This window comes from Geotrypetes seraphini, chromosome 7, assembly GCF_902459505.1.
Source record: "Geotrypetes seraphini chromosome 7, aGeoSer1.1, whole genome shotgun sequence".
In the NCBI taxonomy this organism is placed as follows: Eukaryota; Metazoa; Chordata; class Amphibia; order Gymnophiona; family Dermophiidae; genus Geotrypetes; species Geotrypetes seraphini.
In genome coordinates this window covers 193,696,282-193,724,009 of record NC_047090.1, presented here as the reverse complement: position 1 = coordinate 193,724,009, position 27,728 = coordinate 193,696,282, and the positions used below count along the sequence as shown (strand labels likewise).

At 45.4% G+C, this 27,728-nt stretch overlaps 1 protein-coding gene across 1 annotated transcript; it reads left to right on the top strand.

Annotated features, from left to right (window-relative positions):
• The first annotated feature begins 1,669 nt into the window (after window positions 1-1,669).
• On the top strand, window positions 1,670-24,509 carry EIF2B2 (eukaryotic translation initiation factor 2B subunit beta). Its single transcript, XM_033951207.1, has 8 exons — window positions 1,670-1,947; window positions 2,022-2,142; window positions 2,229-2,377; window positions 3,599-3,762; window positions 5,674-5,769; window positions 10,485-10,622; window positions 10,947-11,013; window positions 24,062-24,509. Exons 1-8 carry the CDS (start codon window positions 1,683-1,685, stop codon window positions 24,217-24,219), a joined length of 1,158 nt encoding a protein of 385 aa, XP_033807098.1. The 5' UTR covers window positions 1,670-1,682; the 3' UTR covers window positions 24,220-24,509.
• The last annotated feature ends 3,219 nt before the right edge of the window (window positions 24,510-27,728 follow it).

Genomic DNA, 27,728 nt, shown 5'->3' with positions numbered 1-27,728 from the left:
TATGGGGGGAGGGGGGAGAGGAGCCACACAGGACCATTTAGTGTGTGTGTGGAGGGGGAGGAGAAGCCACACAGGGCCATTTATGGGGAAGGGGAGGGGGAGGAGACGCCACACAGGGCCATTTAGTGTGTGTGTGGTAGGAGGAGCCACACAGGGCCATTTATGAGAGGAGGGGGAGGAGCCACACAGGGTCAATTAGTGTGTGTGTGGAGGGGGAGAAGCCATGCAGGGCCATTTAAGGGGGGAGAGTAGCCATACAGGGCCATTTAGTGTGTGTGTGGAGGGGGAGGAGGAGCCACACAGGGCCATTTATGGTGAGGGCGGAGGGGGAGGAGCCACACAGGGTCGTTTAGTGTGTGGAGGGGAGGAGGAGCCACACAGGGCCATTTATGGGGGGAGGGGAGGATCCACACAGGGTCTTTTAGTGTGTTGAGGGGAGGAGGAGCCACACAGGACCATTTATGAGGGGAGGGGGAGGAGCCACAGAGGGTCTTTTAGTGTGTGTGGAGAGGAGGAGGAGCCACACAGGACCATTTATGGGGAAGGGGGAGGAGCCACAGAGGGTCTTTTAGTGTGTGTGGAGAGGAGGAGGAGCCACACAGGGCCATTTATGGGGGGACGGGGAGGAGCCACACAGGGTCTTTTAGTGTGTGGAGGGGAGGAGGAGCCACACAGGGCCATTTATGGGGGGAGGGGGAGGAGTCACACAGGGTCTTTTAGTGTGTGGAGGGGAGGAGGAGCCACACAGGGCCATTTATGGGGGAAGGGGGAGGAGCCACACTGGGTCTTTTAGTGTGTGGAGGGGAGGAGGAGCCACACAGGGCCATTTATGGGTGGAGGGGGAGGAGCCATACAGGGTCTTTTAGTGTGTGTGGAGAGGAGGAGGAGCCACACAGGGCCATTTATGGGGGAGGGGGAGGAGCCACACAGGGACTTTTAGTATGTGGAGGGGAGGAGGAGCCACACAGGGCCATTTATGAGGGGACAGGGAGGAGCCACAGAGGGTCTTTTAGTGTGTGGAGGGGAGGAGGAGCCACACAGGGCCATTTATGGAGGGAGGGGGAGGAGCCACACTGGGTCTTTTAATGTGTGGAGGGGAGGAGGAGCCACACAGGGCCATTTATGGGGGGAGGGGGAGGCGCCACACAGGGTCTTTTAGTGTGTGGAGGGGAGGAGGAGCCACAGAGGGTCTTTTAGTGTGTGGAGGGGAGGAGGAGCCACACAGGGCCATTTATGGGGGGAGGGGGAGGAGCCACACAGGGCCATTTATGGGGGGAGGGGAGGAGCCACACAGGGTCATTTAGTGTGTGTGGAGAGGAGGAGGAGCCACACAGGGCCATTTATGGGGGGAGGGGGAGGAGCCACACTGGGTCTTTTAGTGTGTGGAGAGGAGGAGGAGCCACACAGGGCCATTTATGGGGGGAGGGGGAGGAGCCACACAGGGCCATTTATGGGGGGAGGGGAGGAGCCACACAGGGTCATTTAGTGTGTGGGGAGAGGAGGAGGAGCCACACAGGGCCATTTATGGGGGGAGGGGGAGGAGCCACACTGGGTCTTTTAGTGTGTGGAGAGGAGGAGGAGCCACACAGGGCCATTTATGGGGGGGAGGGGGAGGAGCCACACAGGCTCATTTACAGTGTGTATGCGGGGGAGGGTTTTATAATTATCTGGAAGATGACGAGATGCCGCATTGGGCGTTTCTCTGGACCTGCAGAGGGGAGCAACGGCGCGGGAGGAAGTGCGTCACGGCGTGGCGGAAGTTGTGGGTGGCGCTGAGAGCGATGCAGCGGGGCGTCGGGGCGATGGAGCCGCAGCTGTGCGAGCGCAGCGACGCCTTCGTGGCGCAGCTGAAACGCGGGGGCGGCCGCTTCAGCTCCGAGGAGATCGCGCGCCACACGGTGGAGCTCCTGGGCGGGATCTGCGCGCGCAGCTGCTGGAGCAACGCAGGTGAGGAGGCGCGAGGGAGAGAGCGCGCGCGCGCTAAGGCGGCCTAGCCTGACGCCGTGTCCTGCCTTTTGCAGAGGAGCTGATGGAGATGGTTCGCCTGGAGGGAGGGAGGATGACGGCCGCCCAGCCCTCGGAAAGCACGGTGGGGAACATGGTGCGCCGAGTGCTGAAAATCATCCGCGAGGAGTACAGCAGGTAGGTGGGGCGCTGGGCGGGGCTGGGCTGCGCTGCGCTCTCCCTCCCTCCCTCATTGGCTCCGCCGTCTCGTTTCCCCGCTCTAGGCTCTGTGGTGGCAGCGAGGAAAACGACCCGCAGGAATCGCTCCATAAGCTCCTGACGGCCGGAGGGCTCAGCGAGGACTTTCACCGCCACTTTGCTCCCCTCAAGGACAACGTCATGGAAGCCATCAACGAGCTGCTGGTGGAGCTGGGTAAGAGCCCTTATGACGTCACAGGCTGGGCTCCGCCCAAAGCTCTCCTGGTTCTGGGCTGGGGGGGCGGGACTAAGTGACTTGCCCAGGGTAACAAGGAGCAGCCTCGGGGCTGGGATTGAACTAGGCAGAGGCAGGAAGCTCTGTCATACTCATTCGTTGCAGTCTGTCTGTTAGGCATTAGGCACCTTTTAGAACTTTTATCTTTTAAGGAGATTACAATTATTATTCCAACCTCTTCTTTCCCTTACCATATACTATGTAAGCCACGTAGAATTTTTGTTTATATACAATTTCCTATGTATACTAAACCTTGAACCTACAACTGAGAAGGCTAAGAAATGCTTTCTCCTGTTACATAAAAAACCCAAAATGAATGTACAGGACGCAGGAATTTAGTCAATAAAAAAATCATAAAAACATGGCATATATGAAATGAACGGACAATGAGCACTCCACTGAACAACACTGATGTAAAATCAACTTGTCTATTTCATAAAAGGACACAAGCAGAAGTTGTGGACCCGACACAGCACTGTTTCAAAAATGCTTCCATAGCTTTTCAGTGATTTTGGTTACTCTGGCATGTTAGTTGCACCGAGCTTTCTTTTATCCCAGACCTGTCATCTATGAACATATACGCCACAGTAACGCCTGATGCAGGCGTTCCTCAGACGCCGAAACACAGTGCTGTGTCGGGTCCACAGCTTCTGCTTGTGTCATTTTATGAAATAAACAAGTTGGTTTTACATCAGTGTTCTTCAGTGACGTGCTCATTGTCCGTTCCCACTTCCTTTTGTACTGTGTTATACCCGTGGGTTCTCTGTTCTGTTGGACTTTTTGGTGTTTATATATGAAATGAATACATTAACTACAATAATTATATCCAAAAACTGGTCCTAATATTTGTGTGGACCGGTTCTTCCTCAGGGGTCCTAAGGAAAATGGTATGAACAAGTCGTGCTGTGCCAAAGATATGTGTGCAATGCTGTGGTTAAAGGAAAATGTAACACCAATTGTGAATACAGAAATAGTGTGAAAGAAAGAACTTAAGACTAGCCTTCCTGGGTCAGACCAGTGGTCCATCAAGCCCAGTAGCCTGTTCTCACGGTGGCCAAAAATACTGAAGAAATGAAAAGATGATATCCTGTGATAAGTGTATAGAAGGGATGATGGAGTGTCTGATGAATGTCTTTCACATGATTCTTCCTGCTTTTGCAGAAGGAACACTGGATAACATAGCAATGCAGGCCTTGGAACACATCCACTCGAATGAGGTGATCATGACAATTGGTCATTCCCGAACAGTGCAAGCATTCCTGGAAAAGGCAGCCCGCAGGCGCAAGTTCCATGTCATTGTGGCAGAGTGTGCCCCTTTCTGTCAGGTAAGTCCCAGTGATAAAGAGAAAAAAAAATAAAAATTGAACATATTGGTAAAAAATGAGCACTGGAGTCTACTTGTGATGTCCATTTTTGCCTGTCAATTGTGTGTTATAGGTTGTGTTCCAGCTATTAGTCATTACTAACTCAAAGAAATACAATCACGTCACTTTTAAAGAGAACCCATTGGCTACCGATTCAGCACAGAATAACCTTTAAAATTGCCATGTTAATATTCAAAACTCCTAAAAACCAAGGAACCAGCCTTTGATAAATTTCTCATTCCGCAGGACTCTTAACAGAACATTAAGATCTACTAATCAACATTTGCTTTTTGTGCATTCACTAAAGATTATAAACACTCGCTGGACAACAATATTTTCAATAACTGCACCTATGATTTGGAATGCATGGCCATTTCGTATCAGAGAAGAACAAAGTCTAGATAAATTCAAAGGAGCCTTAAAATGCTTTCTTTTCAAAGACGCCTTTGAATACTGATTTTTCCTTCTCTACTTACAAGGGATCCAGCTATAAAGAAGACATTCCCCTTTTTCCTTATTGTAATTCAACCCCCTTACTCTCGTTTAATGTATGTGATACTACAAGCTTAATGGTATGTGATTCTATGTATTTTAGAATTTGTCCTCCCCTTTTTTTATCATTGTAAATCGCCTAACTTGGTTTTTTCTTCTACATAGAGCTTTTTGGACCCCTGTTCGTTTACAAAAAATAGATAGTTCAAGATCTAATAGATGCTGGCATTGTCATATTGAAGTTGGGACATTAGACCATCTTTTATTCTTTTGTCCATTTATCTTATCATTCTGGAAATCAATTTGGCCCCAAATTAATAGAATGTTAGAAAATCCGGTAGCCTTGACATATGATACTATATTATTTGGAACAACCATGAGAGCAAAAAGCCAAATTTCATCAAGTAATAACAAACTTTTATTTATTTTAACTGGAATAGCAATACAACAAATTACATTCAATTGGAAACAACATGATAGATTGAATTATATGTTCTGGTGGAATTTAGTATGCCATATATACAAAATGGAACTCGCTATTGCAACACATAAAGGATATATGAATAAATTTCAAAAAATATGGGGACCATTAACAGATTTTTGTAAAGAATGATAAATTTTCCCATGAATAAAATTTGAAAAAGTCTGGAGACCATTAACAAATTTCTATAATGAATGATTAACTTTTCCCATGATAAGAAAATTGAATAGAGGGGAATGGGGAGGGATTTTATTTATGATTATTACATACTATATTATTATTTGAATAAATTCACAATAAAGTTGATTTTATGTATTATTGATTGGGAGGGAAAGATGGGTAGGGATTATTATATTCAATAACAATTATATAAATTTAGATTTTTTTTTTACATAATATTATAACTTTATATAATATTAATTTTCTAAAGAAATGTTAAATTTGATGTTAATATATGAGTTAATCAAGTGTGTATATTCAAGCTTCTAATGAGATTATTTAGAACACTTGTTGTAACATAAGAAAATGAATAAAGATTTATAAACAATTGTAAATCGCCTAGAATTTTGGATAGGCGTTCAATCAAATTTTAAATAAAACTTGGAAAAACTTGATGGGGAATAGTACTTCCTAAAAACATTGTTTAGCTAGAATCATGGAGGGAAGCTACCAAGCTCAGAACAAAGCAGGAGAGGAGAAAAATGGGGCTGTGGGACAGTTCAGCTTGCATGAAGTAATGATCACTGGGAAGCCTGACTTTAAAATCTGTTTACATGAAATGCATAGTATAAACAGCCTTCCTCCATGAATATGGTACAGAAGAAATACAGATTTTTGTTTATTTTTTTCATTTGGTATGATGGCTTCCGGAGAGATCTTGTTTGTTTGGTTTTTTCCAGGGCCACGAAATGGCAGTCTGTTTATCCAGAGTGGGGATAGAAACCACAGTTATTACTGATGCTGCCATCTTTGCAGTCATGTCCCGTGTCAACAAGGTTAGTTTCAAGAATACACTGTAGGGCAGTTGTCTTTCATAAAAGGCTGTCGCTATAGAGTGATGTGCTGCTGCTTACTCTAGGGTAGTCTCGGATCCTTCCCCTTCACCCACTCTCCCAGGAACCAACCTTTTAAGAGTTAACCGGTCTGCAGTACCTAGATACTCTGCATCTTTGGCCTTCCCCTTATGCAGGCCTGGAACATCAGTGTACCGAACTGAACTCGGTGCTTATTAGAAATCCCCCAACCTCTGACTTTCTAGGTCAATTCTACTCCTCTGCCCTCCAACCCAGCCTGCTGATTAACCGTTCCCCTTAACTGTATCCATAACATCCTGTTTGTCTGTCTTGCCTGTTTAGATTGTAAGCTCTTTCAAGCAGGGACTGTTTTTCTACTCTTTGTGACTCTGTGCAACGCTGCGTGTGTCTGGTAGCGCTATAGAAATAATGAATAGCAGTAGTAGTAATTCCACTTCCAAATGCTCTGAGCTATTTTTGTTGAAATCCAGCTCTCAGAACAATGCCTTGATCCAGTGAACCCACTTTGATCCTAAGATGGCTGCCTAGGGTCCTTCTTCCCCCTGCAGATTTCTGCATGGCAGTGAAGGCAATGTGTGTTCAGGAGAGATGGCTAGAAGTCCACTAATTGTCTCCTCTGATGTCCCTCCAGTTTACCAGTGAAGACCCGGTGCTTTGATCAATCTTCTGCTCTTATTCATGTTCCCATTACACATTCAGAATGGTAGTGGACCTAGCTATGGGCTCCAGTCTTTTGGCTGTGTGCACTTGCTTAAATGATGCTGGAAACCCAACATTATATGCTTAGCCTCCCCTTCACATCAGGAGCAGTTAGTCCACTTCTCTACTGAGGTGCCCATATCACTAACAGTGGTTTCTTGTATAATATGACTGTCAGTCTTGACCAGTGGGGTAATTATCCTACCCAACCTGCGAAGAGAAAGTGAGATCCTGCTTTCATCATTCTCACTTCGCCGTCCTTGTTCAATCTACCATCCTCTCTAGACTGGATTATTGCAATTCCATCTATATAAGCCTAACTAAGAAAAACCTCCATAGACTTCATCTAATTCAGAATGCCGCGGCTAAGCTTATTTTCGTAAAAGGCAAGTTAGACCATGTCTCTCCACTCCTGTCCAAGCTTCACTGGCTTCCAATACACTCCAGAGTCCTCTTTAAATGTGCCTGCTTAGCCTTCAAGATCCTACACGGCATCCTTCCTCCCATTATTCCACTCTTTTGGAACTTCTCAAACCCGAACTCCACCAGATCCTCCCAAAAATTGAAACTATCATTCCCTTCTACAAAAGGTATATCCCGCGCAGGAAAAATAGGAACATCCCTCCCCTTTAGAACCACAGAACTCTGGAACAATCTCACATCACCGCTCAGAAATTCAAGCTCCCTCCAATTCTTCCGCAAACACCTGAAAACTTGGCTCTTTTCAAAAATCTAACACCTCCCGCTCTCTGGTACCCTGGCCCCTCTCTATCCTCTTAGTTCCTTTCCTATAACCCTTCATTGGAGTTCCTTTTTATCCTAACCCTGTAAACCGTGCCGAGCTTTACACTTGCGGAGATGGCGCGGTATACAAACCTAAGGTTTAGTTTAGTTTAGAATCCAAATTTTCATCTCTCAGCTCCCTCCCCCTTACATTCTGGGCTGTGCCTGAATTCCTCAGTCTGATTTTATACAGCAAAGACGTAGGAGCCCTTTCTCTTCTGCTTGTGTTTATTTTTTAAACTTGAAACTTCTGGGGAGGGGGTTCCCCCCCCCCTCTGGACAAGGCTTTTTCCTGCTGCAGAGGCTCTCAACACCCCTGAGACATCTCTGGTTGCAAGAAGACAGACTTCAGGTGGAAGTCTGTAGCCTACAGGCACAACTTTGCTTGATTCCTGTGTGGCCAGCCTGCATTGTCAGCTAGGAAGCTTGCGGAGTCCCCCTTGGGAGCTTGTTCACCCCAGGTTTTGTCTGGCAGTGGGAGAGTGCAGACTGCAAGACTCCATGGTGGTTTTATCCAACATCAGGGACGCTGTGCTTCTCTCCTCACACCATGTGAGGGCTTCGGTGAGGGGCCTGGACTGCAGTTTGAAGATACAGGCTGTTTCATCGCTCCCCAGACTTGTCTGAGACAGGAAGTCTTCTCATATCTCTCTCTGAGGTTTCCTCCAGCAGTTTCCAGCACAGTAGCAAGGCACTGTGAGTATAGGCTATAATAGCCTATGGGAAAATTGGGGGTGGGGGGGTGTTCTCCAAAAGTGGGTTTTTCTGGATTGTGAGGCCAGGGCTTAGGTTCCCCCACCTTTCCAACCCGTTATCTGACTTTTTTACAGTTTGATCTTGCCTCCCCAGGCCATTTTTAACTGCAAAATCGGCAGCATGGCAACCATCTGTATTTGGATTTCCCAGTTTTAAAATAAAACCCTCTATCTGCCTCAATACCCCTCCTTTTTGTTTAAAAACAGTACAGATGGCATCCTCTAGTGAAGATACTTCAGATTCATGCCCAAATTGTGGTGGATGTCTTATTGGAGGGGGGTCATTGTTCCATGTGCAGTTCTGCACATAAAGGGGGGGGGGCAGGGCCTTGGTCATCGCCTCTGAGAAACCTGAGATCCAGTTGAGTGTTTCCTGAGTCTGAAATTCTGGCAAGAACCAGAAAAAAGCAACTGTGTGTCCCCAGTGTAGCATTAAGTACATGCCATTGGACGAGGCTCAGAAGGCATCCAGGGAAGTTGGGGCAGGACCCTCTGGATTACTTGGTCCGAGTTTTGCTCTGGAATTTATTTGTATGATGTTTATCTAAGCTACAACAGCCAAAATTGTCTCTCAGGGGATGTTGGTGAACCTAGCTCCTGGGTTGAGTTTCCTTTCGCCAGCATGTTGTTGTGGGGACCCAGGCTGCACATGAAATGGAGATGAGGACGGAGTCCATCCCTTGTTTGTGGCTCCAAAGTGCTTTCTCATGGACAGCATTAACCCTCCGTCATGTACATCACAATGATGGTAACTGATCACTGAGACACTCTGGAAGGGCCCCTTCAGGGTTGCTAGATGAATGGCAAAGTTATATCCCACGGATACGGAGTTCTACCAACTGCTGGCCACTCCTAAGGTAGATTCCTTCGTAGCTCAAGTTACCAAATGTACTTCGCCTTCTAGTGAAGGTGGAGTGGTCTTGAAGGATTTTCAGGACCACAGACTGGATTTTGTTATTTAAGACAATTCGAAGCCACAGCAGCCATTGCTAGGGCTTGCCATTTCAAGCTTAGCAAGACTAGAGGCCTGGATGGCAGCATAGATCCTGATTTCCTGATGGCAGAGGTTGATTATGTAGTGGATGCGCTCTATGATCTTTTCCGAAACTTGAGCAAAATCTCAGCTTGTGCAGTATTTGCCTGCAGAATGCTCTGGATCAGACAATGGGTGGGGGATTCTCCCTCCAAAGCGACCTTGAGCAAGCTCCCCTTTTAAGGAGCAATTGCTTTTTGGCAAGGGCATGGATGATCTTATGGCCAGTGTACAAGACCGCAAACCCAGGTCTTTGACTGAGAACTGGCCTTGCACCTCAAGGAGTTCCTTTTAGGCAAATTTTCAAAGCTCCAAGCATTTTCACCAATACTCATGCACCCCTTCCAGCCAGAAAACTTTCTAAGGCTCAAGACAGATGTTTGGTTCCTCAAAGTGTCCCCAGGGATCCAGTTCCTGTGGATCTTCTGCTGCTAAAAAGCAGCAATGAAGCCAGGCCTGCAGTCCCCCCTCTTGTGCGTGGGTGGGAAGCTTGCGGAGTATTAGCGAGAATGGAAACTGATTTCTTCAGATAGTTGGATCCTGGAGGTCTTGAGGAAGGGGTAGAAATTGGAGTTTTCACCCCCTCCCGATTCTCTTCCATACCTTTCTAGCAGGAAAGCCGAACAGAGCAGCCAGAATCTTGGCTACTGTGCGAAGGTTACTAGACCTAGCTGCCACAGAGCCAGAGCCAGAAAGAGATTGGGGCTTGGCAGCCTAAAAGAGACTCGGCCTTCAAGATTCCACACTTTTGCATGGAAATAGTTTTCTCTGTCATAGCCTCAGTAGCACTGGGAGAGTTTCTAGCCTAGTTGCATCCGCCATGGAGGCCCTCAGTATCTGCCCAGTCCAGCAGGGAGTGCAGACCTGTGACTTCACAGCTCTAACATATCCTACTTCCATCAGCCAATCCTGTGTTTCACATGCTAGAGGCAGAGAAATTCAGGTACTCCAAGCATTTTTCCGTTTGTGACTTGCCCATGATCACAAGGAGCAGCATGAGTTTGAACCCACAACCCCAGGGTGCTAAGGCTGTAGCTTTCACCACTGTCCCACACTCTCCCCACAATGATTGCTCTAGGACAGGGGTAGGGAACTCTGGTCCTCGAGAGCTGTATTCCAGTCGGGTTTTCAGGATTTCCCCAATGAATATGCATTGAAAGCAGTGCATGCAAATAAATCTCATGCATATTCATTGGGGAAATCCTGAAAACCTGACTGGAATACGGCTCTCGAGGACCGGAGTTCCCTACCCCTGCTCTAGGATATTCTTGCACTTTGACTTCTCTGTGTAAAATGATCTACTTTGCCTTTTGAGAGTCATAGAGATACTCTTGTCCTTGCTATGCTGTCTCTAATGATGTAGCTCAGGTTCTTGATTCTTCCTAATGTGTAGATTTACTTTGTAGGTGATTGTTGGGACAAAGACTATTTTAGCCAATGGAGCATTGAGAGCAGTAACTGGGACTCATACCCTCGCACTAGCAGCTAAGCACCATTCCACCCCAGTGATCGTCTGTGCACCTATGTACAAGTTGTCACCTCAGGTGTGTACAATTTTGTATATCAGGGACAGCTTAACTGCAGTTCTGTAACTTTGCAAATTGAAGATTAACATTTTGCAGGTGTTATCTGCTGAACACAGGCTGTTCATTATGTGGGCCCAGTGTTTTGAATATTGTTGCACTGGGTGTGGGCTAATAGAGATGGATGAAGAAATGGACATGTAGATGGGACTTAAGGGTCAGGAATAACTAAGGGATAAAAGGCCTGAATTTTAAAGATGATATTTTTCTAATAATCCAGCCTGGATATGAATTCTTTTCCATGTCATCTATATCTTGCACTTTCTATTTTATTTTCCCTTGCAGTTTCCTAATGAAGAAGATTCATTCCACAAATTTGTTTCACCACAAGAGGTTCTACCCTTCTCAGAAGGTAAGCACTCTCTACTGAATAGTTCTGACTGGGCTGCTTAAATCAGAGGTGGGCAGATGCCAGCTAAGAGCCTGTCTAGGACAGGGGTGTCAAATGTCGGTCCTCGAGGGCCGCAATCCAGTCGGGTTTTCAGGATTTCCTCAATGAATATGCATGAGATCTATTTGCATGCACTGTTTTCATTCTATGCTGATAGATCGCATTCATATTCATTGGGGAAATCCTGAAAACCCGACTGGATTGCAGCCCTCGAGGACCAACATTTGACACCCCTGGTCTAGGAAGAGGGAGGGAATAGGGTTGAAAAAAAAAATAAAGGTTAAACGATCGCAGCATGTGGTGTTCCCACTGGCCCTGTGGGTACTCATAGATTGTTCCTTCCCTCCAATGTGGATAAGAGGGGATGGAGATCCATGGGGAGTTTTGTTTGTGTCATTTTTGATGGTTTTGATTTTTTTTTTTTTTGGTCTTCTACTTTATTTGCTTATATTCTGCTAAACTGCACTGTATTGAGCAGACTTGTGTCCCATAAGGAAAAATTATGTCTCAACTGATGATTTTCTTTCCTTTAGGCCAGTGGTTCCTAACCCTGTCCTGGAGGACCACCAGGCCAGACAGGTTTTCAGGATAGCCCTAATGAATATGCACGAGAGAGATCTGCATATAATGGAGGTGCCAGGCATGCAAATCTGCTCCATGCATATTCATTAGGGCTATCCTGAAAACCCGACTGGCCTGGTGGTTCTCCAGGACAGGGTTGAGAACCACTGCTTTAGGCACAGCAAATCCAGAAATTAGTGTGTTGTGCCTATCTACCAGCAGGTGGAAATAGTATACTGAATTGAATTCTTATAGGATAGCGAGCCTCCTGGTCCTTCAGTATTGCTCTTCACAAAGAAGTAGGCTGAAAATTTTTTTGTATAACCTCCAACATGATTAAAAATGTTTACAGAACACTACAAAATACTGATACCAGATACTAAGAAAATCCATAACCTCAGACAGGACTAGTGCAAATCAACCAGGGTGGGACTCTGGATTCATCTGCTGCACCTAAAGGAAAGAAAATGATCAGGTGAGACATAATTTTTCCTTCCTTAGCGCTAGCAACAGAAGAATCCAGAGACTAGTGGGATGCAGCAAAACAGTCCTCAATTAGGGAAGGGAAACAACCATTACCCCTGAGAAAACTGATGCCCCAAATGCTGCCTCTGACATGCACTGCCAAATCTATCCAGTAATGCTTAGAAAATGTATGCCACTTCATGAAAAATAATAATCATGGATTCTTATACAATAGTTGTCAATTTACATATCTGATAGAACTCTGCTCAGAGACATGAAGGCATTATGTTCCGCCTCACCACCCAATCATTGCAGTGTTCAATGTAAATTTACTCCAGGTGTGAGTCCTCATTAACTGTTATGTTGCTGGCTACTGCAGCTATGCTTAGCCTTTTATAAAAGTTATAAAATGTTGAAAATTTTTAACTTAACTTAGAAAAATAGCTGGTTCCGACGTGCCACGTTTCGATCCTGCGTCAGAGAACCGACAAACAAATACAGTTAAACTGGAGATGGAAGCTCACTAAGGATAGAATGTGGTTTGCTGAAGCCGTCCAAAACTGATTTCTTCTTAATGTGCAAATTTTCTTAGGATCTGGACCTTTGGGATACCTCCAGGATCCTCTAGCGGTGGTTTTGCACTTCTGTCTGCTAGCGCGGCTGCTTCTGGGGGGTGCATTTTTCAGCAGGATGGGCTCCATGAACAAATTCATAGGTCTCCTTGGGGTTTGAGGCAGCCAAGAAGGGGTCATCGCATGTGGTGGACCTTTTGTTGCGGGGGTTCCACCTAGCTTCTCGTTCTTTTTCCTGGGTTTCAGGATTTTGGGGGAATTTGTGCTGGTGCGGTATCTGGTGCCTGTGGCCTCCTTTAAGCTCTGCGCGCTCTATAGCCTGCAGGTTTCCCATCCTAGAGGGGGATTGGGACACCATCAGGTCATCTTTTGTGGCCGTGATGCTCTCGGCAGTCGTGACGCGATCTAATGTGCCTGTTACACGTGGCTCTGCTATGAGGGACCCTTAGGAACGTAAGTTGGAGTTCCTCCTTTCTCAGAGTTCGATGTTTTTTCTGCCCTGGGGGGTCCAGACAGAGATGTGTGGCAGTCTGGTTGCTCAGGCTTTTCATCGGTGAGCTGAGCTGAGTTTTCACCACGTGTCATAAGAACTAGAGAATGACACGGGGAAAAAATCTGTCCCCGTCACTGCACCGTCCCCGGCCCACCATCCTCTGCACCGCCCCGTCACCGCTGTTCCTTTCACCGCCCCGTCACCGCCACTGCCATCCCATTCACCGCCCCGTCACCGTACCCGTCTAGCACCAATTTTCTTCCCTCCGCTCCCCCATAGTCTGGCATCTGTCTTCTTCCCTTCCAGCGTCTTCTCCCCACTCTGCCTTCCACATTTCCTTTCAGGGTCTGTTCCTCTCTACCCTCTTTCAATGTCTGTTCTATTCCTTTCCACCACCATCCTTCCCTCCCTCCTTTACCATCTGTTCCTTTCTACCACCCTTCTTTCATATCTTCTATCAGTCCCCCCACCATCACTAGCAGTCTCTCTTCTCCCTTACCATGAGCAAATAGAACTTCTGAAAATTGTATTGCTGAGGCATAATTTCTAGTACGCCTTTTTTTCCAGATGGATAATGACATCAATTTTATAATTCTTACTGTCTGCTCTGATTTCATTCACAATTTGGTTTGTGTTTTGTACCTGAGGATTCCATGAGGCATTTAACCTTTTCCTGTCTCTTCTGTGATTTCAAGTTGATTCCTTTAATAATGGAGTCTCAAGGCAGTAGCAGTTTTCTATTTTGGGCTCTTTTGACATTGTTTAAGGGATTTCTTGTACATTTAGTGCTGGTCTTCTTTGATGAGGTCACTTTATAATCTATTTCCAAGGAAGAGAAACTTTTTCCCTTTCACCCCCTCCTTCCTTGTGTGAGCCGGAACACGCGGTCCCCGCAAGCAAGTAATTTTATATCATTTTCATTCTATTCATTCATAGAAATTAAAGTCTAGATAATGCCAGTCACATAACAAAACATGATTTTACAAAAATAATTCCCTGCACAGTCAAGCCTGCAAGGATTACTAGATGTCTTTCAGCAGCTCCCCTCCCTCCCTCCCCCTTACCTTTGTGGCCAAGTCAAAATGATCTACCAACAATAAAATTTTAAAAACACAAAGCACGCTGTATGCAGAGAAAATGTTAATTATCATTTATATTCCGCGGGTTTTCAAAGAGGTCAAGGCAGATGACTTTATGCAATGTCACCTCAGTAACAACTATACAAAAATAGACAAATATTCCCCCTCCCTTTTTACTAAACTGTGATAGCGGTTTTTAGCGCAGGGAGCTGCACTGAATGCCCCACGCTGCTCTCGACGCTCATAGGCTCCCTGCGCTAAAAACCGCTATTGAGTTTTAGTAAAAGGGGGCCATAGTGCAAAATATAGACAGCAGATATAAATTCTCAAAACGGACACATTTTGATCACTAAGTTGAAAATAAAATCATTTTTCCTACCTTTTTGTCTGGTGATTTCATGAGTCTCTGGTCCTTCTTCTGATCCTTCTTCTTTCTTCTCCTGCCCCCCTCTCTTTCTTTCTCTCTCCCCCTGGCTCCCCTCTTTCTTTCTGCCTTTCTTTCTCTCTCCCCTTGGTCCCCCTCTTTCTTTCTGCCTTTCTTTCTCTCTCCCCCTGCCCCCCTCTTTATTTTTTCCTTTCTTTCTCTCTCCCCCTAGCCCCCACAAAGCCATCGTGCCAATTTCTCCACTTCCACGATTCTTTCCCTACCCTCACCCCCAAGCCAGCAGCCGATTTCACCCTGCTCCTTCCTCGATGTCCTGATGTCCTGAACTTCATCAGGCAGCAGCAGCATTCACAATTCACTGATGTTGCCCGCTTCAGGCCTTCCTCTCTGTTGGGTCCTGTCTTCATGAAAACAGGAAGTAGGCAGGACCCGGCAGAGAACAAGGCCTGAAGCCGACAACAGCAGCGAATTGTAAACGCTGCTGCTGCCCGAAGAAGGTAATGGAGCACCGAGGCAGACCGCTTCTCCCCCCTCCCAGCCGAATCCCCGCTGACCCTCCTATCTCCCCCCCCCCCCGTGAACCTTTCCGACCCTCCCAGCGAGAGCAGCAAACCTCCTTCGCGGCTTTCTCCTCCCTCTGCCGCGTCAGTGATGCGGCAGAGGGAGGAGAAAGTCGACGCTACTGGAGGGAGGTTTGCTGCTTTCGCTGGGAGGGTCGGAAAGGTTCACTTGGGGGGGGAGATAGGAGGGTCAGCGGGGGTTCGGCTGAGCGGGGGGAGAAGCGGTCTGCCTCGGTGCTCCAAGGCCTGGCGCCATTACCTTTTTCGCCCCCCCCCCCCCCCCCCCCTTGGTACGCTACTGCTCTCCAGCTCTCCTTAGTTTGCCGGTTTTCTTTTTCGGCGACCGGCACGCTTTCAAAGAGCCGCGCACGCGCGGCAGCTCAAAGTTCAATCTTCTGCTCTGCTGCAACTTCCTGTTTCCAGTTGGGTCAGAGCAGAAGATTGAATACTGAGCAGCCGCGCGGTGAAAGCGTTCCGGTCGCCGAAAAAGAAAGCCGGCAAACTAAGGTGAGGTGGAGAGAGGAAGCTGGTTAAACAATCGAGCCTGCGTGCGGGTGGGCGGATGGGGGTGCGGGGACCGCACGATCCTTTATGCCTCACTGCGGTGACAAGACCATTCACCGCTCCACGGGGCGGTGATGGCCTTGTCCCCGTCCCCGCAGAGGCTGCTAATTTTCATTCCCCGATTTTGGCGGGTTACCCGCGGCTAAACGCAGTAGCCGCGGGTAAACCGCCACCGTGTCATTCTCTAATAAGAACATAAGCAATGCCTCCGCTGGGTCAGACCTGAGGTCCATCGTGCCCAGCAGTCCGCTCACGCGGCGGCCCAACAGGTCCTGGACCTGTGCAGTAATCCTCTATCTATTTCCCTCTATCCCCTTTTCCAACAGGAAATTGTCCAATCCTTTCTTGAACCCCAGTACCATACTCTGCCCTATTACGCCTTCTGGAAGCGCATTCCAGGTGTTCACCACACGTTGGGTGAAGAAAAATTTCCTAGCATTCGTTTTGAATCTGTCCCCTTTCAACTTTTCCGAATGCCCTCTTGCTCTTTTATTTTCTGAAAGTTTGAAGAATCTGTCCCTCTCCACTCTCTCTATGCTCTTCATGATCTTGTAAGTCTCTATCATATCCCCTCTAAGTTTCTCCAGGGAAAAGAGTCCCGTTTCTCCAATCTCTCAGCTTATGAAAGGTTTCCCATACCTTTTATCAAACGTGTCGCTCGCCTCTGAACCCTCTCGAGTATCGCCATATCCTTGACGCAGTACTCCAGATGCGGATGCACCATCGCCCGATACAACGGCAGGATAACTTCTTTCGTTCTGGTTGTAATACCCTTCTTGATTATACCTAGCATTCTATTTGCTCTCTTAGCGGCCGCTGCGCATTGTGCCTTCGGCTTCATTGTCATGTCCACCATTACCCCCAGGTCCCTTTCTTGGGTACTCTCATTCAATAACATCCCACCCATCGTATAGCTGTACCTCGGGTTTCTGCTTCCCACATGTAGTACTTTACATTTCTCAACGTTGAACTTCATCTGCCATCTCGTTGCCCATTCCCCCAGTTTGTTCAAGCCCCTTTGTAATTCTTCGCAGTCCTCTTTAGACCGAGCTCCATTAAATAGTTTGGTGTCATCTGCGAATTTTATTATCTCGCACCTCGTCCCTGTTTCTAGATCATTTATAAATATATTAAATAGCAGTGGTCCGAGCACTGAGACCTGCGGAACACCACTCGTGACCCTCCTCCAGTCTGAGTAGTGGCCCTTCACTCCTACCCTATGTTTCCTACCCGCCAACCAATTCCTGATCCATCTATGTACGTCTCTTTCCTCCCCATGGTTCTTCAGTTTCCGAAGTAGGCGTTCTTGGGGTACCTTGTCAAAGGTTTTTTGGAAATCTAAATATATGATGTCTATGGGGTCTCCTTGGTCCATCCGTTTGTTAATTCCTTTGAAGAAGTGCAATAAGTTCGTTAGGCACAATCTTCCCTTGCAGAATCCATGTTGGCTGGTTATCAAAAGTTTGTTTCTTTCAAAATGTTCATCGATGTTGTCTTTTTATCAGTGTTTCCGCCATTTTCCCCGGAACCGAGGTCAGACTCACCGGTTTGTAGTTTTCCGGGTCATCTCTTGATCCCTTTTTAAAGATGGGCGTAACATTGGCTATCTTCCAATCCTCTGGGATCTCGCCTGTTTTCAGGGATAGATTGCAAATTTGCTGAAGTAGTTCTGCTATTTCCTCCTTTAGTTCCTTCAGAACCCTTGGGTGGTTTCCGTCCGGACCCGGAGATTTGTCAGTTTTTAATTTTTTTACCTGCCTGTGTACGTCTTCAAAGATTACTTCCATGGATGTTAATTTTTCTGCTTGATCTCCATTGAAGATTTGCTCAGGTTCCGGTACGTTGGATGTGTCTTCATTTGTAAATACAGATGAGAAGAACATGTTAAGTCTTTCTGCTACTTCTTTCTCCTCCTTCACCACTCCCTTCCTGTCTCCGTCGCCAAGCGGTCCCACCTCCTCCCTAGCCGGCTGCTTCCCTTTAACATATCTAAAGAACGGTTTAAAATTTTGTGCTTCCCTGGCTAGCCTCTCTTCATACTCTCTTTTGGCTTTTCGAACCACACGGTGACATTCTTTTTGATATTTCCTGTGCTCTTTCCAGTTCTCCTCAGTTTTGTCCTTTTTCCATTTCCTGAATTAATTTTTCTTATTGCCTATCACTTCCTTCATTACTTTAGTTATCCACATCGGGTCTTTTGTTTGACTCTTTTTGCACCCCTTTCTGAATCTGGGGATATGCAGATTTTACACCTCGCTCACCGTGTCCTTGAAAAAAGACCAGGCGTGTTCTACCGTCTGCCATTTCTTGGAAGTGTTCCTAAGTTTCTTCCTTACCGTTTCCCTCATTGCTTCATAGTTTCCTTTCTTGTCTGATATGCCATGTATGATCTGTTGCGAGCTTCAGCCAAATCTGTGGCTCTCGGGGTGACTGTGCGTTGTACCTTGTGGCTTCGGGTATGATCGGCAGTCATGGCATCCCAGGCTAAGTTGATGACATTCCTCTTTTTGAGGGTCTTTTGTGTTTGGAAGGATTTGGACAGACCTTACCTGATTTTACAGTGCCTAGTTTGCCTGAAAGCAGAGCTAGGCTGCTGGCATGGGGTGGCTCTGCTCGAGGACGCTTGTGTGTTTTCCGCTGGCAATGCCCTGGTCGCTGGGCCACTTCCTTTCCGGCCTCCAGGTCTTCCCAGGGCCGTACCTTTCAGCGCATGCAGTCCTTTTGGGGGGGGGGCTGCCGGGGAGCTGGGTTTTTCCTCTGCTGGTTCCCCCACTGCCCGTTCTGCTCAATGACTCCTTTCCAGCGCCTTCTGATTCCGGTAGGCGCCCGTATGCGCGACTTCTATCCAAAGTGGGCAGAGATCCAGTGGTTGCTGGAGGTGATTCGGGATGGTTATGCTCTGGAGTTTGCTTCTTGCCAGATCATTTTCTAGCTTCTCTTTGTCAGGTGGCATGGAAGAAGCAGGCTTTCGCCAAACCCTTCAAAGATTGCTACATCTCAAAGCAGTTGTTCCATCGCCGTATGTAACACTGCCTTATGTATTACCGCTGTATGTAACTCACAGCAAATGTATCTTCATTTCAAATGTAACTTTGCTGTAATAATAACTTCACTGTAAATGTAGCATCGCTGAAAATGTAACTTCGCTGTAAATGTACAGTCTTTTCATCTGTTAACCGCATAGAACTTCCATGGTAATGCGGTATACAGGAGTAAAGTTATTATTATTACCCCCACAGGATTGTGGCACCGGCAGGTACTCTATTTACTTTGTGGTGCCCCAGAAAGAAGGGATTTTTCGGTCCATCCTAGATTTGAAAGGGTCAACAGGGCTCTGAGTTCCATCTTTTCACATGGAGACACTGTGGTCTGTTCTTCTGGCAATTCAACCGGGGGAGTTTCTGATATCTCTCAATCTGACGGAAGCCTACTTGCATGTTCCAATCCGGGCCTCCCATCAGCAGTTTCTTCACTTTGCGATCTTGGGTCGACACTATCAGTTTTGTGCACTTCCTTTTGGTCTGGCCATGGCCTCACGGATGTTCACCAAGGTTGTGGTCGTGGTGGCGGCTTTGCCCAAGGAGGGCATTCTGATTCATCCCTACCTGGACAACTGGTTGCTTTGAGCAAAGTCTTTCCAGCAGTACCTGGATCACGGCTTGGATGGTGGAGTTCTGCAGTCGCTGGGTTGGGTTGTCAACCTATCCAAGAGTCAGTTGGCCTCCTCTCAGCACCTGGAGTATCTTGGGGTTTGGGGTTCTGTTCGACACCTCCTTGGGGAAGGTTTTCCTCCCTGAGGCCTGGATAAGAAAGTTGCAGTCACAGATTTGCCTCCTTACGGCATCCCGGTGTCCTCAGGCGCAGGATTTCTTCCAAGTCTTGGGGTTGATGGTGGCTTCCCTAGACGTGGTGGGGTGGGCTCGAGCCCATATGTGTCTGCTTCAGTATGCTCTTATTCAGAGGTGGTTGCCCCAGAGGCACAGTCTGGACTTCCATGTTCCTCTTCGGGGTTTGGCTCACTGCTGTCTTCATTGGTGGCTTCAGTCCTCCCATCTAGTACAAAGGGTGAGTCTGGATCAGCCCCAATGGATGGTGATTCTCACAGACGCCAGTCTCTTCAGCTGGGGAGCTCAGTGTCTAGGTCACTCAGCGAAGGGCAGTTGGTTCCTGGAGGAGAAGGCTTGGTCAATAAATGTTCTGGAGACCAGAGACATCCTTCTGGCCTTGTTAGCTTTCCAGGCCCTATTGATGGGTAAGTCAGTCCGGATTCTCTTGGACAATGTCATGGTGGAGGCCTATGTCAATCATCAGCGGGGCAGCAAGAGTTCTCTGGTGGCACAGAAGTTGGCTCTGCTCGTGGTCTGGACAGAGTCTTATCTGCTTCCCACATTAAAGGAGTATAGAATGTTCAGGTGGACTTCTCAGTCGTACGTGCTAGATCCCGGAGAGTGATATCTCGATTCCACAGCCTTCAGTTAATAATGCAGACTTGGGGTCAGCCCCTCATGGAACTGATGGCCAGAAGTGCCAATGCCAAAACACCCTGCTTCTTCAGTCGTCACAGAGACGGTCAGGCCGAGGGGCTGGATGCTCTGGTTCAGCCATGGTCAACGGAGGGTCTTCTGTATATGGTTCCTCCATAGCTGTTAGTGGGCAGCATCCTGGCCTCATGATCCTTGTGACCCAAGACTGGCCCAGGTATCCGTGATACGCGGAACCTGGTTCATCGTCTTGTGGCGGATCCTCTGCCACTGCCTCTCTCAACCGACCTTCTGACTCGGGGCCCCATTCTGATCTGGATCTCTTTTGTCTTATGCTTGGCTGTTGAAAGGGCACACCTAAGTAAGAAGGGGTATTCAGATAAAGTAATCTGTCTCTTGGGATCCCAGAGGCTGTCCACTTCTCGGGCTTATGTGTGTGTTTGGCGTCTGTTTGAGAGGTGGTGTGCTGTGTGTAGAGTGGTCTCTTTTTGCACTTCCTTGCCTAATATCATGGGAGTTCTTACAAGATGGCCTGGACAGGGGCCTGGCTTGGTCTTCTGTCTGGGTTCAGCTTGCTGCCTTGTCTGCCTTTCGTGGATTGTTACGAGGTCAGCGTTTGACTGCCATTCCTGATGTCGTTCGATTCTTGCGGGCGGCCAAGTTGCTAAAGACTCCCATTTGACTATCTGTTCCACCTTGGTATCTTAATCTGGTCTTGTCCATGCTGGTGCGTCCACCTTTTGTGCCTTTGGGTGCCTACTCATTGAAGGACCTTATTGTTAAAGCAGTCTTTTTGGTGGCTATTACTTCGGCTAGACGCGTTTCTCTTGTAGGTCTCCCTTCGTGGAGTTCTCTAGAGAGCGGGCTGTGTTGGATGTCTGCCGGGTCCTTCGCTCTTATGTTCAGCGGACCCAGGAGCTCAGGAAATCAGACCATCTCTTTGTCCTCTTAGTGGATCCTTGTAAGGGGGATGGCGCTTCCAAGGCTACCATTGCGTGGTGGATTAAGGAGACTTGCTTAAAATAGATAGCTCTAGATCTAATAGATGCTGGCATTGCCATGTTGAAATTGGGACATTAGACCATCTTTTATTTTTCTGTCCTTTTATCTTATCATTCTGGAAATCAATTTGGCCCCAAATTAATAGGATGTTGGAAAATCCGGTAGCCTTGACATACGATACTATATTATTTGGAACATCTATGAGAGCAAGAAGTCAAATTTCAACAAGTAATAACAAACTTTTATTTATTTTAACTGGAATAGCAATACAACAAATTACATTTAACTGGAAAAAGCATGACAGATTAAACTATACTTTCTGGTGGAATTCTGTATGCCATATTTACAAAATGGAGCTCACCATTGCAACACAAAAAGGATATATAAATAAATTTCAAAAAATTTGGAGACCATTAACAGATTTTTGTAAAGAATAATAATTTTCCCAAGTTTAGAACTTTAATTTGAAAGAATAGGAGGGAATATATTTCTGATCAATACACAGTAAATCAATATTTGAATGTATACTATAAACAATGGAAAAGAAATTTTAAAATAAAATTGTATCTAAATATTATTGAATGGAAAGGGGGGGGAGGGAATGGGAAATTATTATATTCAATAAGTATTATATAAAGTTAGATTTCTGATATATTAATATGAATTTATATTAATTAACTAAAAGGAATATATTTATTAATATATAAGCTTATCAAGTGTGTATATTTAAGTTTTTTTTTCTTTATGACATATATGTAATTCACTTGTTGTAACATAAGAAAATGAATAAAGATTTATAAAACCAAGGAGACTTGCTTCTGCAGATCTTCTCCAGAAAAAGCCTGTTCTGGAATTTCTCAAGGCTCATTCCACTCGGGGTCGGGCAGCTTCTTGGGCTGTCTTCTCTTGTGCCTCCAGTGGATATTTGTAAGGCTGCAGTTTGGTCTTCTCCACATTCCTTAGCCAGTTACTATCATGTGGACATTCAAACGCGGAAGGACACGGTGTTTGGTGAGCGTGTTCTGGTGTCGGCCCTTCGAGGGGCCCATCCTTGATGGGTACTGCTTTTGTATGTCCTATCAGTAAAGAATTGTACCAGTCTAGAGGGTGATACAGAAGGAGAAATTAGGTTCTTACTTGCTAATCTTCTTTCTGTTAGCCTCTCTAGACCGGTACATTTCCCACCCTATCTGTCTTTATGCGGTTCTTGTACATGTGAAGATTTTGCTTTTTCTGCAGGTTCTAGTATTTTTTTAGGGCCGGGGAGATACAAGAACAGCGCTATGGCTCAGCTGGCGAGCTGTGGGAACATTTTCACTGCAGGGTTTTTTTAGTTCTATGCATTTCTCAACAGCGTTACTATATGCTGGGAGCCTCGCAAGACTGCTGCTGGAAGTTCTGGCAGCCATTTATAATACAAAGGAAGAATGTGCAGGAGTGAATAGGAATCACTGCTGCCCCAATGTGCCGCTAAATCACCAGGAGATCACAGTAGGCCTGGGGGGGAGGCTTGCAACTGCGATGGAGGTAAGACTACTAGGAGGGTTGATAGTGGTAGAATATAAACCCTCGGTTTATATTTGAGTTACCATTTTCACCCTGGGGGAGCAAAATGGTACCTCGGTTTATATTCAAGTATATACAGTAAAAGCAGCAATTCACATCTACTCATTCCACTCCATTCAGTATTTTATAGACCTCTTTATATCATTATCACCCCTGAGCCATCTCTTCTTTAGGCTGTAGAGCCTTAACTACCTTCAACTTTCCTTAAAGGGAAGTTCCATTCCTTTTATCATTTTTGTCACACTGCTTTGTATCTTTTGTAGTTCCACTATATTTTTTTTGAGATATGGCTACCAGAACTGCACATGGCGTAACATTGGTCACCCTCCAATCTTCAGGTACTACAAATGATTTTAGCGACAGGTTACAGATCACTAACAGCAGGTCAGCAATTTCATGTTTGAGTTCTTTTAGTACCCTGGAAAGTATACCATCCGGTCCTGGCGATTTATCACTTTTTAACTTGTCGATTTGGCTTAGTACATCTTCCAGATTCACTGAGAACCCCCTCTGATTGTTGTTGTTGTTTGTTTGTTTTTTCCTCCAATGAGAAAAACTTTAGCCTAACTGGGAGGATGGAGAAGGGATCTGGGGTAACAGCTGAGAAACCCTACCGCTGAACTGAACTGAACTATATCAGACCAGGAGCTGGAGATAGAGCAGGGATCTCAAAGTCCCTCCTTGAGGGTTGTAATCCAGTCGGGTTTTCAGGATTTCCCCAATGAATATGCATTGAAAGCAGTGCATGCACATAGATCTCTTGCATATTCCTTGGGGAAATCCTGAAAACCCAACTGGATTGTGGCCCTTAAGGAGGGACTTTGAGACCCCTGAAGGACCAGGAGGCTTGCCATCCTATAAGAGTTCAATTCAGTACTTTTTCTCTACCTGGAGGCACAACCCACTAGTGGCAATTTGGTTTAAGATGAACTTTGATGGAACCAAATTAACAAAGGACAAGGCAACACTTTTACAGTATGGATCCCAGAAACAGCTAGAGTAGGCTTCAACAGCAATTCCAGTAGTTGGAATCTAAGGACTGTCTCTCTTTGGCATTTCTGGAAGAGAGAGCTTTTGGAAAACTGCCCTAATTTACTACATGACTATAATCGGCATGCTTAGTGGTAGACCTCTGCTCCCATTTTGTTCATATTTCCTCTCCTATATCCATTAATAATTCTCACCCTCTTTCTGCAAAGGCAGGAACTGTTCTGATGATAATGGCTTGATAAAAGCTGGTACATAGGAATAACCTTTGTCTCTCAATGTCTCTTGTTTCAGGGGAGATCCTTTCAAGGGTCAGTGTGCAGTGCCCTGTCTTTGACTATGTACCACCTGAACTCATCACCCTCTTCATCTTCAACATTGGGGGTAATGCACCATCCTATATCTACCGGCTCATGAGTGAACTTTACCACCCCGATGACCATGATTTGTGACGAAGGTTAATGCTTAATGCACACACCATTTCTGTAAATGAGACTGAAGCACTGGATGTAAGATAAAGTATGAGAGCTGGAGGCAGTGCAGGGTTATTTCTGCAGCTGCTATACTGTTTATAGAAAGTTTAGAAAAGATACAGAAGGATTAACAGAAAAAACCCTATTCATATGTGTTCAGTGGTATAGGGGCTTATTATCCATTTACTACAAAATGTATAGAAATGTTGCAAAAGTGCAGTTATTACATGTGTGTACCAAATAAACATTCGGATCCTGGCTTCAATGTAGTATGCCATCTTCTTTGAAAATGGGGAGAGCTGTTTAAAAACAGCTCTTCAGGAATTCATAATGGTCCTCAACCAGGGGGAGAACCCAATGGTGTGCTACCTTTTTAAAGCTAATGGCTTTGCTGGAGGTTGAAATTCAAAACAAAAAAAGTGCACAAAAACTCGTATCAATGAACAAACTTAACTTAAATTAGCCACCATTCTTATCGCATAAAGTTCTTCAGAATGCCACACGATTTTAGCGTATGGTAGCTGTCCTCATAAGAACCTTTATATTATGCGTTTTTTTCATTCAATATATGATTTTATGGTTTTCTTTATAAGTTATAAAGTGCTTGTGCTTAATATTATAATGATAGCAAAAGTAGCTTTTACTTATCTTTTTCTTTTTTCTTAATAAACTGGGTCTGGCTCAATCCCCACCGACGCGTTTCATTATTTCATCAGGGTCGGGGAAGGAGAACGCTGTAGAGAGCAAACATTATGTTAGTTTAAAAATTTAAAGTTTAAGAACCCAGCAATATTGAAATTTTAAAATCGCCACAATGCTTACCAGAGCAGTATATTATCTTAGCTGAATGCTAAATCCATAGTTTATGAGCCGGAAGTGAAAACTCACCGGCAAAATGGAAGCTAATGAACAAAACTCATGGGTCATGTGACTCAAAACTGACCAATGCAAACCACCCCCCGCAGCCCTTTAATTCGTATATCGCAGACATTTAATGGTAAAGTCATATGCTCGCTTGAACCCCTTTCCAAATTTTTGGATTTATTTCTACAAAAAGAGATTTTGAATATCAGGTCCCATGTCAAGGACAGCACTCACATGATTAATATTTTGAATTCCATTCCGCAATCTCAAACTGATGGGCTCTTGATAACGCTAGACATCAAAGCTTTATATACTATGATCCCTATTTCAGGTGCATTAAACTTGCTCCAACAAATATTTGTTAACCAAACTTTGTGTCAGCGGATCTCTCCAGCTTTCTTGATGGAATTAGCAACATTGGTGCTTACCAAGAGTTATTTTTGGTGCAATGGGGAGTTCTATCTACAAATCCATGGGATAGCCATGGGGGCATCCATGGCCCCTTCTGTTGCAACATTGTATATGGCCCAACTGGAGGAACAATACATCTACACCTCCTCTTGGTTTCAAAATATTACAATTTGGAGACGCTATCTAGATGACATTTTTTGCATCTGGAAATCTGATGTGCATACGTTCAATTCCTTTCTTGAATGGTTAAATCATTTAGATCCTAATATTCAATTCTCCGCTACCATCAACCATCAGGAAATACCATTTTTAGATATGGTTATCTTTAAATCTCAGGGGGCATTACTAACAACAATTTTTCGCAAACCCACTGACCGCAATAGTTTGCTTCGCTACCACAGCTTTCACCCTCAACAACTCAAGAATAGTCTGCCTCATAGCCAATTTTTACGTTTGAGGAGACTTTGCCATTCCACTACTGAATATAAGATCCAAGCCCGGGTATTGAAGAAACGGTTCCAACAACGTGGTTACCCTAAGCATGTAATACGCCGAGCATACACGCGTGCTAAATATGCGCATAGACATCTACTCTTGCAATATAAACAAACTCCTGACGAGGATAACCTGTTGGTATGTGTTCAACAATTCTCCCACCTGGCTTATGACATCAAGAATATTGTTCTTAAACATTGGCACATCATTAGATTGATCATGGGGAAGGATTATGGCCCGCCCACTTTTGCGTTCAAAAGAGCAAAAAATTTGGGGGATCTTATTGGTCATTATAAATATAAACGAAGTGAACCCTTTACAATTAATGGTCACTACAGATGTGAACAATGTCAATGGTGCGAATATGCATTGACAGGGGAAACTTGGTCTCATCCCTATACTGGCCAGGTTTATACTGCTAAAACGAGAACTAACTGTAAAACTGATCATGTGATCTACATGATCGTTTGCCCTTGTCCAAAAATTTATATAGGTCGTACCAGCCGGCCCATGCATATTCGACTTAATGAACATAAGTCACGTGTCAACACCGGAGTTGAGACTGCTCCTTTGGTTCGTCATTGGTCTTTAATGAAACACAAAATCACCGATTTAAAATGGCGTATTATTGATACGGTTCATGTTGGGTGGGAGGGAGGAAACTATGAACACAATTTGAACATCAAAGAATTGCGATGGATGTTTAAGCTCAACACCATGTATCCCCATGGCTTAAACTTAACTAGTGATTGGCTCACAGCGAGCATATGACTTTACCATTAAATGTCTGCGATATACGAATTAAAGGGCTGCGGGGGGTGGTTTGCATTGGTCAGTTTTGAGTCACATGACCCATGAGTTTTGTTCATTAGCTTCCATTTTGCCGGTGAGTTTTCACTTCCGGCTCATAAACTATGGATTTAGCATTCAGCTAAGATAATATACTGCTCTGGTAAGCATTGTGGCGATTTTAAAATTTCAATATTGCTGGGTTCTTAAACTTTAAATTTTTAAACTAACATAATGTTTGCTCTCTACAGCGTTCTCCTTCCCCGACCCTGATGAAATAATGAAACGCATCGGTGGGGATTGAGCCAGACCCAGTTTATTAAGAAAAAAGAAAAAGATAAGTAAAAGCTACTTTTGCTATCATTATAATATTAAGCACAAGCACTTTATAACTTATAAAGAAAACCATAAAATCATATATTGAATGAAAAAAACGCATAATATAAAGGTTCTTATGAGGACAGCTACCATACGCTAAAATCGTGTGGCATTCTGAAGAACTTTATGCGATAAGATTTGCTGGAGGTTATCATATAATCCTTACGGGTATTGAAGCTAGAGCCCCTGCAGACCTCTGCTTCTTGCTCAGCCTCAGACCACCTTTTTCCTTCACATCCAGACATTACAATGATGTTAATGAGCACTGGGAGACTCTGGAAGGTGTCTCGCTGATTGCCAAGACTATGGCAAAGTTGCATCTGCTGGCTCCAGATTTCCGAGAGCTGTTTTTCCCACCTAAAGTGGATTCGTTGGTAGGGCAGGTTATCAAACATACTTCTCTGCCTAATGAAGGTGGAGTAATTCTAAAGAATGCACAATAGTGGAGGCTGGATTTAGTCCTTAAGACCATTTGAGGCCTTAGCTCTGGGACTGAAGGTGGCAGCAGTGCATGCACCTGCCATACTAACCTGCATCGGGTTCTTAAAGTG

What these genes read in the sequence shown, in the direction of transcription:
- EIF2B2 (XM_033951207.1), top strand. Translation starts at nt 1,683, where the DNA reads ATGCCGCATTGGGCGTTTCTCTGGACCTGCAGAGGGGAGCAACGGCGC. An exon ending in ATCCGCGAGGAGTACAGCAG is followed by an intron (nt 2,143 to 2,228) that starts GTAGGTGGGGCG and finishes TCCCCGCTCTAG; the next exon opens with GCTCTGTGGTGGCAGCGAGG. An exon ending in TGTACAAGTTGTCACCTCAG is followed by an intron (nt 10,623 to 10,946) that starts GTGTGTACAATT and finishes TTTCCCTTGCAG; the next exon opens with TTTCCTAATGAAGAAGATTC.